This window comes from Pseudophryne corroboree, chromosome 4 (genome assembly GCF_028390025.1).
Source record: "Pseudophryne corroboree isolate aPseCor3 chromosome 4, aPseCor3.hap2, whole genome shotgun sequence".
Taxonomy (NCBI): Eukaryota; Metazoa; Chordata; class Amphibia; order Anura; family Myobatrachidae; genus Pseudophryne; species Pseudophryne corroboree.
Window position 1 is genome coordinate 188,542,632 of NC_086447.1, and position 21,321 is coordinate 188,563,952.

At 45.8% G+C, this 21,321-nt stretch overlaps 1 protein-coding gene and 1 long non-coding RNA gene across 2 annotated transcripts in view; one reads left to right on the top strand and one right to left on the bottom strand.

The window, feature by feature from the left end:
• Positions 1-1,068: 1,068 nt before the first annotated feature.
• LOC134909152 (uncharacterized) overlaps positions 1,069-21,321 on the bottom strand; it is a 47,405-nt gene continuing 27,152 nt past the window's right edge. Inside the window, exons 2-3 of the long non-coding RNA XR_010175856.1 lie at positions 15,140-15,311; positions 1,069-2,053 (exon numbers count right to left, since the gene is read on the bottom strand). This is a non-coding gene — a long non-coding RNA (uncharacterized LOC134909152). The remainder of the gene's footprint in view (positions 2,054-15,139; positions 15,312-21,321) is intronic.
• LOC134909151 (transcription cofactor HES-6-like) lies at positions 1,327-5,925 on the top strand. The gene is made up of 4 exons (XM_063915658.1): positions 1,327-1,545; positions 3,605-3,691; positions 4,072-4,153; positions 4,386-5,925. Exons 1-4 carry the CDS (start codon positions 1,330-1,332, stop codon positions 4,757-4,759), a joined length of 759 nt encoding a protein of 252 aa, XP_063771728.1. The 5' UTR covers positions 1,327-1,329; the 3' UTR covers positions 4,760-5,925.

Genomic DNA, 21,321 nt, shown 5'->3' on the forward strand with positions numbered 1-21,321 from the left:
TCCCAGTCTGTAGCAGTGATATTCTTATTCTCCAATTCCACTGCGCACAACATTGGCTTTTCTTTTTAACTGCGCTTGTGAAATATTGACCTAGCCCAGAGTTTCCCAGACTCCGTCATTACAGCCCAGGTTTTAAGGATATCCATTTTTATTTATTACCAGTTATTTATATAGCACACACATATTCTGCAGCGCTTTACAGAGAATATTTGCCCATTCACATCAGTCCCTGCCCCAGTGGAGCTTACAATCTATATTCCTTATCACATGTACACATTCACACTAGGGTTAATATTATTGGGAGCCAATTAACCTACCAGTATATTTTTGGATAATGGGAGGAAACCGGAGTACCTAGAGGAAACCCACGCAAGTACAGGGAGAATATACAAGCTCCGCAAAGTTAGGGACATGGTGGGAATCGAACCCATGACCTCAGTGCTGTGAGGCAGTAATGCTAACCATTACACCAGTGGTTCTCAAACTCGGTCCTCAGGACCCCACACAGTGCATGTTTTGCAGGTAACCCAGCAAGTGCACAGGTGTATTAATTACTCACTGACACATTTTAAAAGGTCCACAGGTGGAGCTAATTATTTCACTTGTGATGCTGTGAGGAGACCTGCAAAACATGCACTGTGTGGGGTCCTGAGGACCGAGTTTGAGAACCTGTGCATTACACCATCCTTACTGCCCATGTTTGAGTCCAGTGCTGTGAGGCAGTAATGCTAGCCATTACACCATCCGTACTGCCCATTTTTGAGTCCCACCCACAAACGCCCTCTTCCTATCAATCAGCATGCGAATGGCTGTGCGAATGAATTGTGGTTCAATCAAATTAATCAAGGTACTGATTCAGTCACCTGTGCTTAAGCATGGATATCCATAAAACCTGGCGGAGTTTGGGAAACTCTAATCTAACCCCTAACTGTGCATTTGTCTAAATAATATCAATATCAATCACAGAGACTAGCATTATTTTGCTGATCATCTTCTGCATTAAATGACCAATGCAGCACGGCTGTTTGGAAATACCTACCATACAGTCACTTTAATGAACCAGTAGTGTGATTTTTATTATAATTTTTTATTTATTATTTTTTGTACATATTTAATAACACAGTATTAACTTTATAAGGAAGAAGTCTGAAGGGGATTACATGCAAGATACGATCTTCCAAAAGAAAACAACATCATGATGAAAAAACAGCTACGGGAGGTTCTTACAACCAAAGCATTTCTGTTCCCCCTGCCCTTACACACAGCAGCTGCCGCTGGGGACAATGGACAGAGCAGCCATTGGGCCGCATACCACGTGACGTCATTCAGATGCAAATGAGACAGAGCAGGGGTATAGGGAGAAAAAGTGCGAGCAGCCGCATTGTGACGTCACAAAGGGACCCAGAGAACATTGTACAATCACATGGATCGGGGGGAGCAGCCGGTGTGAGAGATCGCCCTGCTCACACACACATACACTCTGTAACCTCCTATCCTCTGTACACATACACGCACACACACACCATGGATCGGGGGGACAGGCAGGTGAGAAGTCGCATTTACGCTCCATGGGTTCACTAGGCCTAGGTATGCGCATGTTCCGACCGATGTCTTCCAGTGGCCGGTGAAGAGCGTATATCTTTATCGCTGATACACTAGGGTGTTCTGATGTGTCTGCGATCGCCCGTATATCGCACGACCTTCATGTATAGATCAGCTCGGCCTTGTCCATGTGCTTATCTGCCCACATTTTCTAATATGCGATGTGCAGGCGAGAGACCCGCGGGTACACATGACTGACCCTGTATCTCCATGGCAGAGGTTGTAGGTCATTGTGCCATCGCATATACGCTGCTCATTGCGTGCTGACCTGGACGTAGTTGCGATGTTGATGTTTTGCATCATCCTCCTTCTGTATGCTTAGTGACAGTGTCCACTGTCCATGGTTTATCTATGTGGGACGAATACTGGACTAGCATCGATGCTTGTGATGTGATTTCCGATGTTGATGTTCCTGTGATTATTAAAAGGCCACATCAGATAGGTTGTCTTTCTGTATTGGAGGAAAGAGATGTTAGGTTAGTGGTCACTGAAGAAGCCTAAATTTGTTTTTAGATGAAGGTATATGGCATGTCCGTTATACTAGTAATTTTATATTCTATGTATAAGGCATCACGCAGCTTCTTTCTGTAGCATCATACAGATGACATTGTTTGTACATGTGTTGAATGTAATACTAATTTTGTGTTTGTTTGCCTGCTTTGAGACTGAAGCATCACCGAGCTGATGTACTATGTGTTTCTACTGTTGTCATTCTTTAAGGAAGGTTCTTGTGTTTTTATGGTCAGAGTTATGACTAGCTTTTAAGCCAATTTACTTGACAAACTTGATTTTTATAGCTCTTGTTTAGTACAGATGAAAGCATCCCTGATTGCTGTTTAGCCCAGAGTATTCTGGTTTCATGTGGACTTGAAGATAGAGAAAGGTATGACACCAGGTAGGGTGTCTGTAACTATAATGTAGGGGTATGAGTGTGGTGGATTGTCCCTTTTACTGATGCACCTTGGTTAGGTTGATGGTCTTTAGAGGAGGGATAATTCATAGGAAAATGCACTTTGTATGCAATATTGATGTGCTAATGACATTTAGGGGGTTATGTAATAGGTCTGTCAGATCTTTCTGCAATCTTGCAGCTACATTTAAAACCTTTTTAACTTTTTTGCCTTCCAACTAATTGTTGCCAGGGCCCTAACTAGTGGTGTGAGAGCAGTGCCGTTGTGCAGAGCTTGGAGGGTGGCATGGCCATTGCTTGTGGCTACAGCGGTGCTGGAACGTCACCCTGCAGTCAGGATCGCTGAACGCTCCAAGCACCCTTGCAGGTTGTTCAGCCGCTTAGAGCGTTCCTGTTACACCGCAGATTGTTGCTTTTAAATTAGCAATGGAATCTCTAAAATCACGCCAGCCCCTTAATCTCGGAACCTATTACACATCCTCTCTATTAGACTTTAAATTGGCAGCAACTAAAACTGTTTAAAGCAGGCTTTCCCAACCACGGTCCTCAAGGCACACCAACAGTGCAGGTTTTAGTGATATCCAGGCTGCAGCACAGATGGTTAACTCAAAATAACTGAGCTACTAATTAAGTCACCTGTGCTGAAGCCTGGATATCACTAAAACATGCACTGTTAGTGTGCCTTGAGGACCGTGGTTGGGAAAGCCTGGTTTAAAGGAAGCAAATCATAAGACGGCCTAAATGAAGAGAGTTAATCCAATGTCTGCATTTATTTTTAGATATTTTTTCTCTTTATACTCAAACACTCCCCACCCCATAGAATCTTATAGTACCAATAATCACTTTTCCATCCCGATCTGTTACTTAATTTTAACTTTACCAAATTTATTATTTTCCTATAGATTGTAATATTGTAATCTTTCAAGCAACATGCTCTTACCTCCTTCTTTGTTAATACCCAGTCTTGTTTTGATATGCTTTATGTCGTTCTATTATAAAGCGCTGCTTAGATATGCTGGCACTAAAATAAGTGTATATAAATATGTGTGTGCGCCAATATGACCAACACCTATCTTTCCCCTTGTTTTTTAGACAAGGAAACCTTTGGTTGAGAAGAAGAGAAGGGCGAGGATTAACGAGAGCCTGCAGGAGCTGCGAGGCATTCTAGCTGACAATGAGGTGCGTGTTCAGCATGAAATATTAATGCCTGAACATGTCAGTTACATGATGGAAGGGTCAGCCATAACATTATATAACACTATAAATCAGTCTAACAATACATTGTCTACTGTACTAACTCTTCTCACAGGACTTGTACATTGCTGTATCATTTGTGTTATTCTGCTTCATTGTCTGTCCCTGCGGAACTTGTGGCGCCTTCTAAATAAACTTTGACAATACTATAAAATATAATTAAACCAATTGTAAAGTGGATGGCTTGCTGCTCTTTGTAGTACACTAAGGACTGTACAGAGAAGCCAGAAGAGTTTGCTCTTAAGAGATGAAGAACGCTTCACAAGCTTTTGTTGTATCATAATTTCAATGTATTCTCTCATTAGTTTCAATCAAAGGTAGAGAATGCGGAGGTTCTAGAGCTGACGGTGAAACGCGTGCAACGGATTCTTCAGACCAGAACAGATGGTGGGTGTTTGTAGTTCAATAAGACGGTTCTAGAGCACACAATACACAGTTTGCAGCTGCTAGTAGGCATTGCTATTTCCTGTAATAGCAACCACAGAAGCTTCTCTTTAATTCCAATATAATATACGTGCTGATGTTCTCAAGTTCAGATGGTTTATGTATGTTGAAAACTGCCAGCTCCTTGTCCCATGTCTACATGTTGTAATATATATCTGCTTTGTTCTTTTTGCAGAGACCGATCGGTTGCAGCGTGAGGCCAGCGAGCGGTTTGCAGCAGGGTATATCCAGTGCATGCATGAAGTGCACACCTTTGTGTCCAGCTGTCCGGGTATTGACTCCAGCCTGGCTGCTGAGTTGCTCAATCATCTACTGGAGTCCATGCCTTTGAGCGAAGGAGGCCTCCAGGATCTTGTCCTGGACGTACTGCTGGATTCGCCAACCTCTGACCCATCATGTGGCCTGAGTTTGCTGGGCTCTTCATCGGATGACAGCTGCTCTGATATGGAAGAAGCAGATATTGGCAAGGGAAGTATGGAGGCTGTGCAGGACAGTGACAGGACCCCAGAGATCCAGCCTCCTACACCCTCCATGTGGAGACCGTGGTGATTTAATCTGAAATATGGGAATACATAGGGACCTGTGTTGACTAGTACACCTGTGTCACGTACATCAGTCCCAGAAGAGAGTGCTTATCATGTCTACATGTTTGGATATTTCATACTATTACTCAGCCTGTTGCAATGCAAATTCTAACTGCGTTGTTTCAACCACCTTAATGTATGTGATCTCCTAACTACTTCCTCCTGGAGAAGCCTCACCTCCGCGTCAAGATCACAGTAGGGAATTACTGAAGGCTACACACCTTTGTAAAGATATATGCTTTGTAATGTTCTGCATTTGTTGTACTGTGCACCATATTCATTGTCCTTGTACAGATACTATTCATTATACTGCGCAGCATTGTCTTTGTACAGATACTATTCCTATGTATACCTCTCACTGCCAGAGAGGCTCTTAATTCTACAAAACCTAGCGTTCTTCAGCACAGAGTATTGAGCTAAGCATTGTGTGCTGTGCTTTGTTGAGGCTGAAGGCCAGACATCCTAATGTAATTGTAACCCCCCCAACACATTAACTCAATTGTCAGATGTGTGACTCTTCTAGAGTGATGTGGCTAAGCAACTTTGTTCAAGGGAAGTGAAGTAGGGGTACTGTAGGTAGTTTGCTCTTTGCTGCGTATGCATAGTGATAGTGCATTTAAATCTCATCCCTAGGAGGGATGTCTAGTGTTTAGGTAACTTGAGGTTCTACCTTCAGTGAAGGAGACTATAGAGGATTGTTCGGATACCGATTTGAAGGGTGCTATAGGATTTATTTTTTATTTTTCCTTGCAGGAGGAATATGTGTATATTAGGAAGGTAATGTGTTGTGAATTTTATGTTTTTGTTTTTATCTTTTTTTATTTTTTTTTTATTTTACTATTTGTTTTGTTTTTGTGTATATAGAGGCTTTAAAAAAAAAAAAAAAGTTTTTAAAGCTTTTGGAAGCAGGTGCGCAAATCAATGTGATGCACTTGAGCCCATATCATGAATACATGGTCCCCATTTTTGTGTGCATCCATCTGGCAAGCACTTATTCTTATGTCTCTTTAATCTTCTCATCCCAGAACTTAATGTCTCTTTTTATACTAAAATGTACTAGTGTGTTTGATTAGTGCTACTGTGCATTCATTTTTCATGAATAAATTAATGATCTTTTTATGGGAAAAAAAACTTTTCCAGGATTTTTTTTATCTTGCAGAATGTGTAAAGTCACTGATACATTATTTTCAGAAGTGATTTAAGGGGAGATGCATTAAAACTTTTAAAGAGTGGAGAAGTTGCCCGTAGCAACTAGCCAGATTCTACTTATCCTTTATAGAATGTACTTGATAAATGCTATTTCAAAGCTGATTAGCAACCAGTCAAGTACATGCTATAAAATGATAGGTTGATTTGGATTGGCTGATGTGGGCAACGTCATAACTTGTCCACTTCTCCCCTCTTAAGAAAGTTTAGTACATCTACCTCTATCCCAAATACTTCCGTTTGAGGTGTGCTACAATGGATCTAATGCAATGCATCATTGGTAGGGAAATGCAGCAACCGATACATATATTTTCTGCCATGAGACAACACTAGTTACTTTCCCCAACTTATGTGAATGTGCTGAAAGTGAATATTGCGGTAAACATTCAGTTTGTGACTCCTGGTATGAAAGCTTAAAATAGTACCATAAAGAAAACGGTATCCGTTTGGATGGTCGACCATGTTATGGTCGACAGTCATTGGGTTGAACACTATTGGTCGACACTGACATGGACACATGGTCGACACATAAAAAAAGGCCGACATGAGTTTTTCACACATAAAATATATATATATATATATAATTATTATTTATTTTTTCTTTTGGGTAACTTTTCCATACTTTATGATTCACGTGGACTACGATTGGGAACGGTAATCTGTGCCGAGCGCAGCGAGCCACCTTGCCCGAAGCATGGCGAGCGGACGCGGTGCACTAATTGGAGTTCCCCGTCACTTTACACAGAAAACGACACTAAAAAAAGTGAAAAAACTCATGTCGACCTTTTCACGTGTTGACCATTTTCACGTGTCAACCATTTGTCCATGTTGACCATACCAATGTCGACCAATAGTGGTCGACCTAATGACTGTCGACCATAACATGGTTGACCATTCATACTGGAACCAAAGAAAACTGCTAGTAATTGTGACTGGTGCGTACAGTGAGTAAAATAAAAGCTTGTGAAGTTTATAGGGACTGAAGATATATAATGTAACACTGTGATCCATCCCCCACATATTGTTTATGGAGACTGGGTTTGATATGCCGGCGCCTGGGACGCAGTCGGTCAAAATACTGACGGCTGCATTCCGATGGTGAGAATCCCTGATGGTATACTTGCCTTTCCCCAATGCCCCCCTAACCCTCCCCACTGGTGCCTACACCTAAACCTCCTCCCATCTCAACCTCCCTGTGGCTTGCCTGCCCGGCGGGGAGGCAAACACTCATTTGGGATACCTGTCCGGTAGGGAGACAGAGCACATTGGCACTAAACTTATGCGCTGTGAGCTCAGGGGGAAATCGACAGAGGGGGGAGTGCGATTGTCGATGTCCCTTCCTGCTTCGCCTCGGTAATGATCATGCCGCTATAATACATTTACCCCTTGGTCCATTTTGCACAGTCACACTGATATAATTATTATTATTATTTACAGATCTGTACCTGGAAAAGTAATTACTGCATCTGCTATACCATCCTGAGTTATAGGTATCTGAAGAGGACAGCCAGTGGTACAGGTACTGCCACTTTCCATAGTAATTCTCCATGTATTGCATGGGGAACTTATCATATGACATCCCTTGAGATGACTTGCTAAGGCAATCGCAGACTGTGGGGAATGGTAAATGGGGAGTATTACTAAATTCGGCAAAAAAATAGTTTGCTCTAGATTTAGGGCTCTTCTTTTGATAAGTAGGCCCAGTGCCTCAACATGGTTTAATTCAATATGCTGTAACCCACTGCAACTATGTCATGTGTTATACTTTTCATATTTGAAAGTGGGAGATGTATCAAAGCATCTAAAGATGGAGAAGTTGCCTTTACCAGCTAATCAGCTTCTAGCTAGCATTTATCAATACTTTCTATAAAATGATACGTAGAAGCTGATTGGTTAATAAGGGCAACTATGCTTTGGATTATTACATGATGTGTCTTGGGCAGTTCAACTTATCTGCAGATCTTTACAGTCCTAACAAACACACATTGTATACATTTTTATGTTTGCCTCTACAGTTTACTGGTTGCCTGCCACCATGAGTTATTTCCCCCAGGAATTAATGCTGTGCGGGTTTTTTTTTTTTTCTTCCCCATTTCTTTCTCATTTATGTTCCCATTTAACGTAGCTAATTCTAGACTGTTGACCTGTAAAGGTATGAATACAGTGCAGGTTAATTTGGTCAAGAAATAAGTGTAACCATTAGCAAATCAATGTTCCAGTTGGCTGGTTTTCATTAACATTGTTTGACTCCAAATAAAACAAGAAGGGGTAATGGGCACTGCAGGACATTATCTTCACAAAAATATGTATATGTATTTTGTATGAGGATGAAGACAAAGCAAATAGTGCATCACAACCCACATATGTATTCTATTACAAATATACACCTGATGAGGAACATCATGTTTTGTTATATCACAGCACTGCATGTACTATATGTCCTTTCAGGAAAACATACCTAAATAATGTCTCTAATACCCCTTTTCCACTAAAATCCCAGTTCCTAGGAATTTGGACAGACCCCTTTCACACTGCGGCTCTGAGCTTGGTTATTTCCCCGGTTTCGCCATGTACACTATACAAGGGTGCAATTTCTCCCTTCTACCGGTACTAAGAGATGACCTCTCCGAGCGCAGGTAAAAATTCAGATCTCCCTGTGATTGGGTCAAAGTCAGAACGGTCCAGACCCTGGAACACCGGACTGGACTTATGACCTGGGCTGGGGGGTGTCTGTCTGTCATGTGGTCACCGGGGAGACAGCCAGGGAGTGATTACAGCCTCCCGTTTTTACCCAAATACTATGCTGTAAACAGGATCCAGGTCGGATGACCTGGATTACTCGTTTACACTGCTTCTTGTCCTTGGAGCTGTGTCCCGAGTTATCACGCAAAATAGCCCAGGTTTTAGCAGCAGTGGAAAAGGTGTATGAATCGGGATCCGGATTGAAAGTCGACAGTAACTAGGTCGACCACTATTGGTCGACAGTAACTAGGTTGACAGGGTGTCTAGGTCGACAGGGTCTTTAGGTCGACATGTTCTAGGTCGACAGGTCAAAAGGCCGACATGAGTTTTTCACAATTTCTCTAACGTCCTAAGTGGATGCTGGGACTCCGTAAGGACCATGGGGAATAGCGGCTCCGCAGGAGACTGGGCACAAAAGTAAAAGCTTGAACTAGCTGGTGTGCACTGGCTCCTCCCCCTATGACCCTCCTCCAAGCCTCAGTTAGATTCTTGTGCCCGAACGAGAAGGGTGCATGCTAGGTGGCTCTCCTGAGCTGCTTAGAGTAAAAGTTTATTTTAGGTTTTTTATTTTCAGTGAGTCCTGCTGGCAACAGGCTCACTGCATCGTGGGACTAAGGGGAGAAGAAGCGAACTCACCTGCGTGCAGAGTGGATTGGGCTTCTTAGGCTACTGGACATTAGCTCCAGAGGGACGATCACAGGTTCAGCCTGGATGGGTCCCGGAGCCGCGCCGCCGGCCCCCTTACAGAGCCAGAAGAACGAAGAGGTCCGGTGAAATCGGCGGCAGAAGACGTTCCGGTCTTCAACTAAGGTTGCTCTCAGCACACTTCACACTCCGGTCACTGAGGGTGCAGGGCGCTGGGGGGGAGCGCCCTGAGACGCAATAAAAACTGAAATACCTTAGGATGGCAAAAGAAATACATCACATATAGCTCCTGGGCTATATGGATGTATTTAACCCCTGCCAGTTTTCCAGAAAAAAGCGGGAGATAGGCTCCGCCCCTTCACGACGGCCTTATCTCCTCAGCACACAAGCGCCATTTTCCCTCACAGTTCCGCTGGAAGGACGGCTCCCTGACTCTCCCCTGCAGTCCCTACAGAATCAGGGTAAAAACGAGAGAGGGGGGGCACTATTGGCAGCTAAATTATAAACAGCAGCTATAAAAGGGAGTAACACTTATATAAGGTTATCTATATATATATATATATATATATATATATATATATATATATATATATATATATATATATATATATATATATAGCGCTCTGGTGTGTGCTGGCAAACTCTCCCTCTGTCTCCCCAAAGGGCTAGTGGGGTCCTGTCCTCTATCAGAGCATTCCCTGTGTGTGTGCTGGGTGTCGGTACGATTGTGTCGACATGTATGAGGAGGAAAATGATGTGGAAGCAGAGCAATTGCCTGTGTTAGTGATGTCACCCCCTAGGGAGTCGACACCTGACTGGATGGTTGTATTTAAAGAACTACGTGACAATGTCAGCACTTTACAAAAAACTGTTGACGACACGAGACAGCCGACAAATCAATTAGTGCCTGTCCAGGCGTCTCAGACACCGTCAGGGGCGATAAAACGCCCGTTACCTCAGTGGGTCGACACAGACCCAGACACAGATACTGAGTCCAGTGTCGACGGTGAGGAGACAAACGTAATGTCCAGTAGGGCCACACGTTACATGATCACGGCAATGAAGGAGGCATTGAACATTTCTGACACTACAAGTACCACAAAGAAGGGTATTATGTGGGGAGTAAAAAAAACTACCAGTAGCTTTTCCTGAGTCAGATGAATTAAATGAGGTGTGTGATAAAGCGTGGGTTTCCCCCGATAAAAAAGTGCTAATTTCTAATAAATTATTGGCACTATACCCTTTCCCGCCAGAGGTTAGGGCGCGTTGGGAAACACCCCCTAGAGTAGATAAAGCGCTCACACGTTTATCTAAACAAGTAGCGTTACCGTCTCCTGATACGGCCGCCCTCAAAGAACCATCGGATAGAAGGCTGGAAAATATCCTGAAGGGTATATACACACATACTGGTGTTATACTGCGACCAGCAATCGCCTCAGCCTGGATGTGCAGTGCTGGAGTGGCGTGGTCGGATTCCCTGACTGAAAATATTGATACCCTGGATAGGGACAGTATATTACTAACTATAGAGCATTTGAAGGATGCATTACTATATATGCGTGATGCACAGAGGGATATTTGCACCCTGGCATCAAGAGTGAGTGCTATGTCCATTTCTGCCAGAAGAGCGTTATGGACGCGACAGTGGTCAGGGGATGCGGATTCCAAACGACATATGGAAGTATTGCCGTATAAAGGGGAGGAGTTATTTGGGGCCGGTCTATCGGACCTGGTGGCCACGGCAACGGCCGGAAAGTCCACCTTTTTACCCCAGGTCACCTCTCAGCAGAAAAAGACACCGTCTTTTCAAACTCAGTCCTTTCGTTCCCATAAGTACAAGCGGGCAAAAGGCCACTCATTTCTGCCCCGGGGCAGAGGAAGAGGAAAAAGACTGCACCAGGCAGCCTCTTCCCAGGAGCAGAAGCCCTCCTCTGCTTCTGCCAAGTCTTCAGCATGACGCTGGGGCTTTACAAGCGGACTCTGACACGGTGGGGGCCCGTCTCAAAAATTTCAACGCGCAGTGGGCTCACTCGCAAATGGACCCCTGGATTCTGCAGGTAGTATCACAGGGGTACAAACTGGAATTCGAGACGTCTCCCCCTCGCCGGTTCCTGAAGTCTGCTCTACCAAAGTCTCCCTCCGACAGGGAGGCAGTTTTGGAAGCCATTCACAAGCTGTATTCCCAGCAGGTGATAATCAAGGTACCTCTCCTACAACAGGGAAAGGGGTATTATTCCACGCTGTTTGTGGTACCGAAGCCGGACGGCTCGGTGAGACCAATTTTAAATCTAAAATCCTTGAACACTTACATAAAGAGGTTCAAATTCAAGATGGAGTCACTCAGAGCAGTGATAGCAAACCTGGAAGAAGGGGACTATATGGTGTCTCTGGACATCAAAGATGCTTATCTCCACGTCCCAATCTACCCTTCTCACCAAGGGTACCTCAGGTTTGTAGTACAAAACTGTCATTATCAGTTTCAGACGCTGCCGTTTGGGTTGTCCACGGCACCTCGGGTCTTTACCAAGGTAATGGCCGAAATGATGATTCTTCTTCGAAGAAAAGGCGTTTTAATTATCCCTTACTTGGACGATCTCCTGATAAGGGCAAGGTCCAGGGAACAGTTAGAAGTTGGAGTAGCACTATCTCAGTTAGTGTTACGTCAGCACGGGTGGATTCTAAATATTCCAAAATCGCAGCTGATTCCAACAACACGTCTCCTGTTTCTAGGAATGATTCTGGACACAGTCCAGAAAAAGGTGTTTCTCCCAGAGGAGAAGGCCAGGGAGTTATCCGAGCTAGTCAGGAATCTCCTAAAACCAGGCCAGGTGTCAGTGCATCAGTGCACGAGGGTCCTGGGAAAAATGGTGGCGTCTTACGAAGCGATTCCATTCGGAAGATTCCATGCAAGAACGTTTCAGTGGGATCTTCTGGACAAATGGTCCGGATCGCATCTTCAGATGCATCAGCGGATAACCCTGTCGCCAAGGACAAGGGTGTCTCTTCTGTGGTGGCTGCAGAGTGCTCATCTACTAGAGGGCCGCAGATTCGGCATTCAGGATTGGATCCTGGTGACCACGGATGCCAGCCTGAGAGGCTGGGGAGCAGTCACACAGGGACGAAATTTCCAGGGCTTGTGGTCAAGCATGGAAACATCTCTTCATATAAACATTCTGGAACTAAGGGCCATTTACAATGCCCTAAGTCAAGCAAAACCCCTGCTTCAGGGTCAGGCGGTATTGATCCAATCGGACAACATCACGTCAGTCGCCCACGTAAACAGACAGGGCGGCACGAGAAGCAGGAGGGCGATGGCAGAAGCTGCAAGGATTCTTCGCTGGGCGGAGAATCATGTGATAGCACTGTCAGCAGTGTTCATTCCGGGAGTGGACAACTGGGAAGCGGACTTCCTCAGCAGACACGACCTTCACCCGGGGGAGTGGGGACTTCATCCAGAAGTCTTCCAAGAGATGGTAAACCGTTGGGAAAAACCAAAGGTGGACATGATGGCGTCCCGTCTCAACAAAAAACTAGACAGATATTGCGCCAGGTCAAGGGACCCTCAGGCAATAGCGGTGGACGCTCTGGTAACACCATGGGTGTACCAGTCAGTGTATGTGTTCCCTCCTCTGCCTCTCATACCAAAAGTACTGAGAATCATAAAAAGGAGAGGAGTAAGAACTATACTCGTGGTTCCGGATTGGCCAAGAAGGACTTGGTACCCGGAACTTCAAGAGATGCTCACGGAGGAACCGTGGCCTCTACCTCTAAGAAAGGACCTGTTCCAGCAGGGGCCTTGTCTGTTCCAAGACTTACCGCGGCTGCGTTTGACGGCATGGCGGTTGAACGCCGGATCCTGAAGGAAAAAGGCATTCCAGAAGAAGTCATCCCTACCCTGATAAAGGCCAGGAAGGATGTAACCGCAAAACATTATCACCGCATTTGGCGAAAATATGTTGCGTGGTGTGAGGCCAAAGAGGCCCCTACAGAGGAATTTCAACTGGGTCGCTTCCTACATTTCCTGCAAACAGGACTGTCTATGGGCCTAAAATTAGGGTCCATTAAGGTTCAAATTTCGGCCCTGTCGATTTTCTTCCAAAAAGAACTGGCTTCAGTGCCTGAAGTCCAGACGTTTGTCAAAGGGGTACTGCATATACAGCCTCCTTTTGTGCCCCCGGTGGCACCTTGGGATCTCAATGTGGTTTTGGGGTTCCTAAAATCACATTGGTTTGAACCACTCACCACTGTGGAATTAAAATATCTCACATGGAAAGTGGTCATGCTGTTGGCCCTGGCTTCAGCCAGGCGCGTGTCAGAATTGGCGGCTTTATCTTATAAAAGCCCTTACCTGATTTTTCACACGGATAGGGCAGAATTGAGGACTCGTCCTCAATTTCTCCCAAAGGTGGTTTCAACGTTTCACGTGAACCAGCCTATTGTGGTGCCTGCGGCTACTAGGGACTTGGAGGACTCCAAGTTACTGGACGTAGTCAGGGCCCTGAAAATATATATTTCCAGGACGGCTGGAGTCAGGAAATCTGACTCGCTGTTTATCCTGTATGCACCCAACAAGCTGGGTGCTCCTGCTTCTAAGCAGACGATTGCTCGTTGGATTTGTAGTACAATTCAGCTTGCACATTCTGTGGCAGGCCTGCCACAGCCAAAATCTGTAAAAGCCCATTCCACAAGGAAGGTGGGCTCATCTTGGGCGGCTGCCCGAGGGGTCTCGGCTTTACAACTTTGCCGAGCAGCTACTTGGTCAGGGGCAAACACGTTTGCTAAATTCTACAAATTTGATACCCTGGCTGAGGAGGACCTGGAGTTCTCTCATTCGGTGCTGCAGAGTCATCCGCACTCTCCCGCCCGTTTGGGAGCTTTGGTATAATCCCCATGGTCCTTACGGAGTCCCAGCATCCACTTAGGACGTTAGAGAAAATAAGAATTTACTTACCGATAATTCTATTTCTCATAGTCCGTAGTGGATGCTGGGCGCCCATCCCAAGTGCGGATTGTCGGCAATACTTGTATATAGTTATTGTTACAAAATTCGGGTTATTATTGTTGTGAGCCATCTTTTCAGAGGCTCCTTCGTATATCATACTGTTAACTGGGTTCAGATCACAGGTTGTACGGTGTGATTGGTGTGGCTGGTATGAGTCTTACCCGGGATTCAAGATCCTTCCTTATTATGTACGCTCGTCCGGGCACAGTATCCTAACTGAGGCTTGGAGGAGGGTCATAGGGGGAGGAGCCAGTGCACACCAGCTAGTTCAAGCTTTTACTTTTGTGCCCAGTCTCCTGCGGAGCCGCTATTCCCCATGGTCCTTACGGAGTCCCAGCATCCACTACGGACTATGAGAAATAGAATTATCGGTAAGTAAATTCTTATTTTTTTTCTTTTTTTGAACCTTTTCATACTTAACGATCCACGTGGACTACGATTGGAACGGTAATCTGTGTCGAGCGAAGGCACCATGCCCAAAGCATGGCGAGCGAAGCGGTGCACCAATTGGGGTTCCCGGTCACTCTACGAAGAAAACGACACCAAAATAACATTAAAAACTCATGTCGACCTTTTGACCTGTCGACCTAGAACATGTCTACCTAAAGACCCTGTCGACCTAGTTACTGTCGACCAATAGTGGTCGACCTAGTTACTGTCGACTTTCAATACCACACCCGTATGAATCAGCTCTTGTTAATTACAGACTGTGCACACACAATTAATTTTTATTCTATTCTTTGGTCCTACCTCTTTCTGTCTAAATCCTTCTTTCAATGCATGTGCCCAGAAATGTACTGAACCATAGTAGTTTGAATCCAACCACAAACTGAATGCTGGGTTATGTGGCAGTAATATCTCGTTTCTGTGTTCCCACTGTCTCTCCTCCATTACTGGTAGGCTGCGGCACGTGACATGACATCTGGAAGGTACAGTATACAGTGTGATATATATAACTATAGATACAATCACCCTGCACACACTGCTTTCTATCTATCTATCTATCTATCTATCTATCTATCTATCTATCTATCTATCTATCTATCTATCTATCTATCAGCAAATAATGAAAACTGGTACACATGTATCTGCATAAAATACAGCCATTGTTATTTTTGTTGCACAATTTAGGAAATGTATCAGAAGTAAGTCATTTGCTGCTATTGGTTACAGGACTTGCTGTTAACTGTGCACCAGTTTCCAGTACTCACCCATTGATCTAGTGCCCGCTTTAGGGTATACCCTGAGTATAGTATGCAGTACTCATTTCAGTATCGTGAGCTGCTGACAAGTTGTGCCATACAGTACATTAATGTGTAAGACGTTTCTGTTTCAGCTTCCCAGACCAGGGAACGAGGGGACCTACAGGAAAGGTGACTCCTTTTTAAGTGCCTCCTTTGATGTGTAAATGAAGACCTGTTCTGTGGTAATTGTGAACTTCTGATCAAAAGCCGCTGCTTCCAGTGACTGTCTATCCTGTAAGCAGTAAAAATGCTCTTTCAGCAGGAAGCATGTTGTTCCCATAGGAAACAGCTGCTGAGCATACCTGGGACGTGTCGTGCAGTAAACCTGCTGGATCTCAGGCAGCAAATGAGTTACATTATTTTGCAATATGTTTTTGTAAAAGGCATTTCATTGAATCACAGAGATATCTGGGTCAGGTACTCCCACCTATTGACATGTAAGCATGGATACGTTTTATGTAACAACAGTGAACAGAACTAAGGCAAAACCGCCCCCTCATTCCACCCACCCCCCCCTCTCCGCACCTACCCAACCACTGCTTCTGTGAGATAGATATCTGTGTTGCCTTAATGTTACTTTGACTGCAGGGCTTCTGTGTCCAGTACAGGAACTTCTACCCTACTGTGTCATGTGAGCCTTCAGAAAGAGTGCTATATATATACTATTTTCTCTATCGTCCTAGTGGATGCTGGGGTTCCTGAAAGGACCATGGGGAATAGCGGCTCCGCAGGAGACAGGGCACAAAAAGTAAAGCTTTTCCAGATCAGGTGGTGTGCACTGGCTCCTCCCCCTATGACCCTCCTCCAGACTCCAGTTAGATTTTTGTGCCCGGCCGAGAAGGGTGCAATTCTAGGTGGCTCTCATAAAGAGCTGCTTAGAGAAAGTTTAGCTTAGGTTTTTTATTTTACAGTGATTCCTGCTGGCAACAGGATCACTGCAACGAGGGACAGAGGGGAGAAGAAGTGAACTCACCTGCGTGCAGGATGGATTGGCTTCTTGGCTACTGGACATCAGCTCCAGAGGGACGATCACAGGTACAGCCTGGATGGTCACCGGAGCCGCGCCGCCGGCCCCCTTGCAGATGCTGAAGTAAGAAGAGGTCCAGAATCGGCGGCTGAAGACTCCTGCAGTCTTCTAAAGGTAGCGCACAGCACTGCAGCTGTGCGCCATTTTCCTCTCAGCACACTTCACACGCAGTCACTGAGGGTGCAGGGCGCTGGGGGGGGGCGCCCTGGGAGGCAAATGTAAACCTATATAAAGGCTAAAAATACCTCACATATAGCCCCCAGAGGCTATATGGAGATATTTAACCCCTGCCTGTATTCACAAAATAGCGGGAGACGAGCCCGCCGAAAAAGGGGCGGGGCCTATCTCCTCAGCACACGGCGCCATTTCCTCTCACAGCTCCGCTGGTCAGGACGGCTCCCAGGTCTCTCCCCTGCACTGCACTACAGAAACAGGGTAAAACAGAGAGGGGGGGCAAATTTAATGGCAATATCTTGATATATATAAAGCAGCTATAAGGGAGCACTTATTATAAGGCTATCCCTGTCATATATAGCGCTTTTTGGTGTGTGCTGGCAGACTCTCCCTCTGTCTCCCCAAAGGGCTAGTGGGTCCTGTCTTCGTTTAGAGCATTCCCTGTGTGTCTGCTGTGTGTCGGTACGTGTGTGTCGACATGTATGAGGACGATATTGGTGTGGAGGCGGAGCAATTGCCAAATATGGGGATGTCACCTCCTAGGGGGTCGACACCAGAATGGATGCCTTTATTTATGGAATTACGGGATAGTGTCAACACGCTAAAGCAGTCGTTTGACGACATGAGGCGGCCGGACAATCAATTAGTGCCTGTCCAGGCGCCTCAAACACCGTCAGGGGCTGTAAAACGCCCTTTGCCTCAGTCGGTCGACACAGACCCAGACACAGGCACTGATTCCAGTGGTGACGAATCAACCGTATTTTCCAGTAGGGCCACACGTTATATGATTTTGGCAATGAAGGAGGCGTTACATTTAGCTGATACTACAGGTACCACTAAACAGGGTATTATGTGGGGTGTGAAAAAACTACCTATAGTTTTTCCTGAATCAGAAGAATTAAATGACGTGTGTGATGAAGCGTGGGTTGCCCCTGATAAAAAGCTGATAATTTCAAAGAAATTATTGGCATTATACCCTTTCCCGCCAGAGGTTAGGGAGCGCTGGGAAACACCTCCTAGGGTGGACAAGGCGCTAACACGCTTATCAAAACAAGTGGCGTTACCTTCTCCTGAGACGGCCGCACTTAAAGATCCATCAGATAGGAGGATGGAAAATATCCAAAAAAGTATATACACACATGCAGGTGTTATACTACGACCAGCTATAGCGACTGCCTGGATGTGCAGTGCTGGGGTAGTTTGGTCAGAGTCCCTGATTGAAAATATTGATACCCTGGACAGGGACAATATTTTACTGTCGTTAGAACAAATAAAGGATGCATTTCTTTATATGCGTGATGCACAGAGGGATATCTGCACACTGGCATCACGGGTAAGTGCTATGTCCATTTCGGCCAGAAGAGCTTTATGGACGCGACAGTGGACAGGCGATGCGGATTCAAAACGGCATATGGAAGTTTTGCCGTATAAAGGGGAGGAGTTATTTGGAGTCGGTCTATCAGATTTGGTGGCCACGGCTACAGCCGGGAAATCCACCTTTCTACCTCAAGTCACTCCCCAACAGAAAAAGGCACCGACTTTTCAACCGCAGCCCTTTCGTTCCTTTAAAAATAAGAGAGCAAAGGGCTATTCATATCTGCCACGAGGCAGAGGTCGAGGGAAGAAACAGCAACAGGCAGCTCCTTCCCAGGAACAGAAGCCCTCCCCGGTTTCTACAAAAGCCTCAGCATGACGCTGGGGCTTCTCAAGCGGACTCGGGGACGGTGGGAGGTCGTCTCAAAAATTACAGCGCGCAGTGGGCTCACTCGCAGGTAGATCCCTGGATCCTGCAGATAATATCTCAGGGGTACAGGTTGGAATTAGAGACAGATCCACCTCGCCGTTTCCTGAAGTCTGCTTTACCAACGTCCCCTTCCGAAAGGGAGACGGTTTTGGAAGCCATTCACAAGCTGTACTCTCAGCAGGTGATAGTCAAGGTACCTCTTCTACAACAAGGGAAGGGGTATTATTCCACTCTATTTGTGGTACCGAAGCCGGATGGCTCGGTAAGGCCTATTCTAAATCTGAAGTCCTTGAACCTGTACATAAAGAAGTTCAAGTTCAAGATGGAGTCACTCAGAGCAGTGATAGCGAACCTGGAAGAAGGGGACTGTATGGTATCCTTGGACATCAAGGATGCGTATCTCCACGTTCCAATTTACCCCTCACACCAGGGGTACCTCAGGTTCGTTGTACAAAACTGTCACTATCAGTTTCAGACGCTGCCGTTTGGTTTGTCCACGGCACCTCGGGTCTTTACAAAGGTAATGGCCGAGATGATGATTCTTCTTCGAAGAAAAGGCGTATTAATTATCCCATACTTGGACGATCTCCTAATAAGGGCAAGGTCCAGAGAACAGCTAGAGATGGGATTAGCAATATCTCAAGAGGTGCTAAAGCAGCACGGATGGATTCTGAATATTCCAAAATCCAAATTAATGCCGACAACTCGTCTGCTGTTCCTAGGGATGATTCTGGACACGGTTCAGAAAAAGGTTTTTCTTCCCGAGGAAAAAGCCAAGGAGTTATCCGACCTGGTCAGGAATCTCCTAAAACCAGGAAAGGTGTCTGTACATCAATGCACGCATCTTCAGATGCACCTGCGGATAACCCTGTCTCCAAGGACAAGGGTATCTCTTCTGTGGTGGTTGCAGAGGGCTCATCTATTGGAGGGCCGCAGATTCGGCATACAGGATTGGATCCTGGTGACCACGGACGCCAGCCTGAGAGGCTGGGGAGCAGTCACACAAGGAAGAAACTTCCAGGGAGTGTGGTCGAGCCTGGAAAAGTCTCTTCACATAAACATTCTGGAACTAAGAGTAATCTACAATGCTCTAAGCCAGGCGGAACCTCTGCTTCAAGGAAGACCGGTGTTGATCCAGTCGGACAACATCACGGCAGTCGCCCATGTAAACAGACAGGGCGGCACAAGAAGCAGGAGTGCAATGGCAGAAGCTGCCAGGATCCTTCGCTGGGCGGAGAATCACGTGATAGCACTGTCAGCAGTGTTCATCCCGGGAGTGGACAACTGGGAAGCAGACTTCCTCAGCAGACACGATCTTCACCCGGGAGAGTGGGGACTTCATCCAGAAGTTTTCCACATGCTAATAAACCGTTGGGAAAGACCAATGGTGGACATGATGGCGTCTCGCCTCAACAAAAAACTGGACAGGTATTGCGCCAGGTCAAGAGATCCGCAGGCAATAGCTGTGGACGCGCTGGTAACACCTTGGGTGTACCAGTCGGTGTATGTGTTTCCTCCTCTGCCTCTCATACCAAAGGTATTGAGAATCATACGGCAAAGCGGAGTAAGAACGATACTAGTGGCTCCGGATTGGCCAAGAAGGTCTTGGTACCCGGAACTTCAAGAGATGGTCACGGACGATCCGTGGCCTCTACCTCTAAGACAGGACCTGCTTCAGCAGGGACCGTGTCTATTCCAAGACTTACCGCGGCTGCGTTTGACGGCATGGCGGTTGAACGCCAGATCCTAAAAGGAAAGGGCATTCCAGAAGAAGTCATTCCTACCTTGATTAAGGCAAGAAAGGAAGTCACCGCGAAGCATTATCACCGCATTTGGCGGAAATATGTTGCGTGGTGCGAGGATCGGAGTGCTCCGACGGAGGAATTTCAACTGGGTCGTTTCCTACATTTCCTGCAATCAGGATTGTCTATGGGTCTCAAATTGGGATCTATTAAGGTTCAAATTTCGGCCCTGTCAATATTCTTCCAAAAAGAATTGGCCTCAGTTCCTGAGGTCCAGACTTTTGTCAAAGGAGTACTGCATATACAGCCTCCTGTGGTGCCTCCGGTGGCACCGTGGGATCTAAATGTAGTTTTAGATTTCCTCAAATCCCATTGGTTTGAACCACTAAAAAATGTGGATTTGAAATATCTCACATGGAAAGTGACTATGTTACTGGCCCTGGCGTCCGCCAGGAGAGTATCTGAACTGGCGGCTTTATCTTATAAAAGCCCTTATTTAATTTTCCATTCGGATAGGGCAGAGCTGCGGACGCGTCCGCATTTTCTCCCTAAGGTGGTATCAGCGTTTCACCTGAACCAGCCTATTGTAGTGCCTGCGGCTACAAGCGACTTGGAGGACTCCAAGTTGTTGGACGTTGTCAGAGCTTTAAAAATATACATTTCAAGGACGGCTGGAGTCAGAAAATCTGACTCGCTGTTTATACTGTATGCACCCAACAAGTTGGGTGCGCCTGCTTCTAAGCAGTCGATTGCTCGTTGGATTTGTAACACAATTCAACTTGCACATTCTGTGGCAGGCCTGCCACAGCCTAAATCTGTTAAGGCCCATTCCACAAGGAAGGTGGGCTCATCTTGGGCGGCTGCCCGAGGGGTCTCGGCATTACAACTCTGCCGAGCAGCTACGTGGTCAGGGGAGAACACGTTTGTAAAATTCTACAAATTTGATACCCTGGCAAAGGAGGACCTGGAGTTCTCTCATTCGGTGCTGCAGAGTCATCCGC

Coding starts and splice junctions, on each gene's coding strand:
- LOC134909151 (XM_063915658.1), top strand. CDS start 1,330: ATGCAAATGAGACAGAGCAGGGGTATAGGGAGAAAAAGTGCGAGCAGC. Junction 1,546..3,604: donor TGGATCGGGGGGACAGGCAG/GTGAGAAGTCGC, acceptor CTTGTTTTTTAG/ACAAGGAAACCTTTGGTTGA. Junction 4,154..4,385: donor TCTTCAGACCAGAACAGATG/GTGGGTGTTTGT, acceptor TTCTTTTTGCAG/AGACCGATCGGTTGCAGCGT.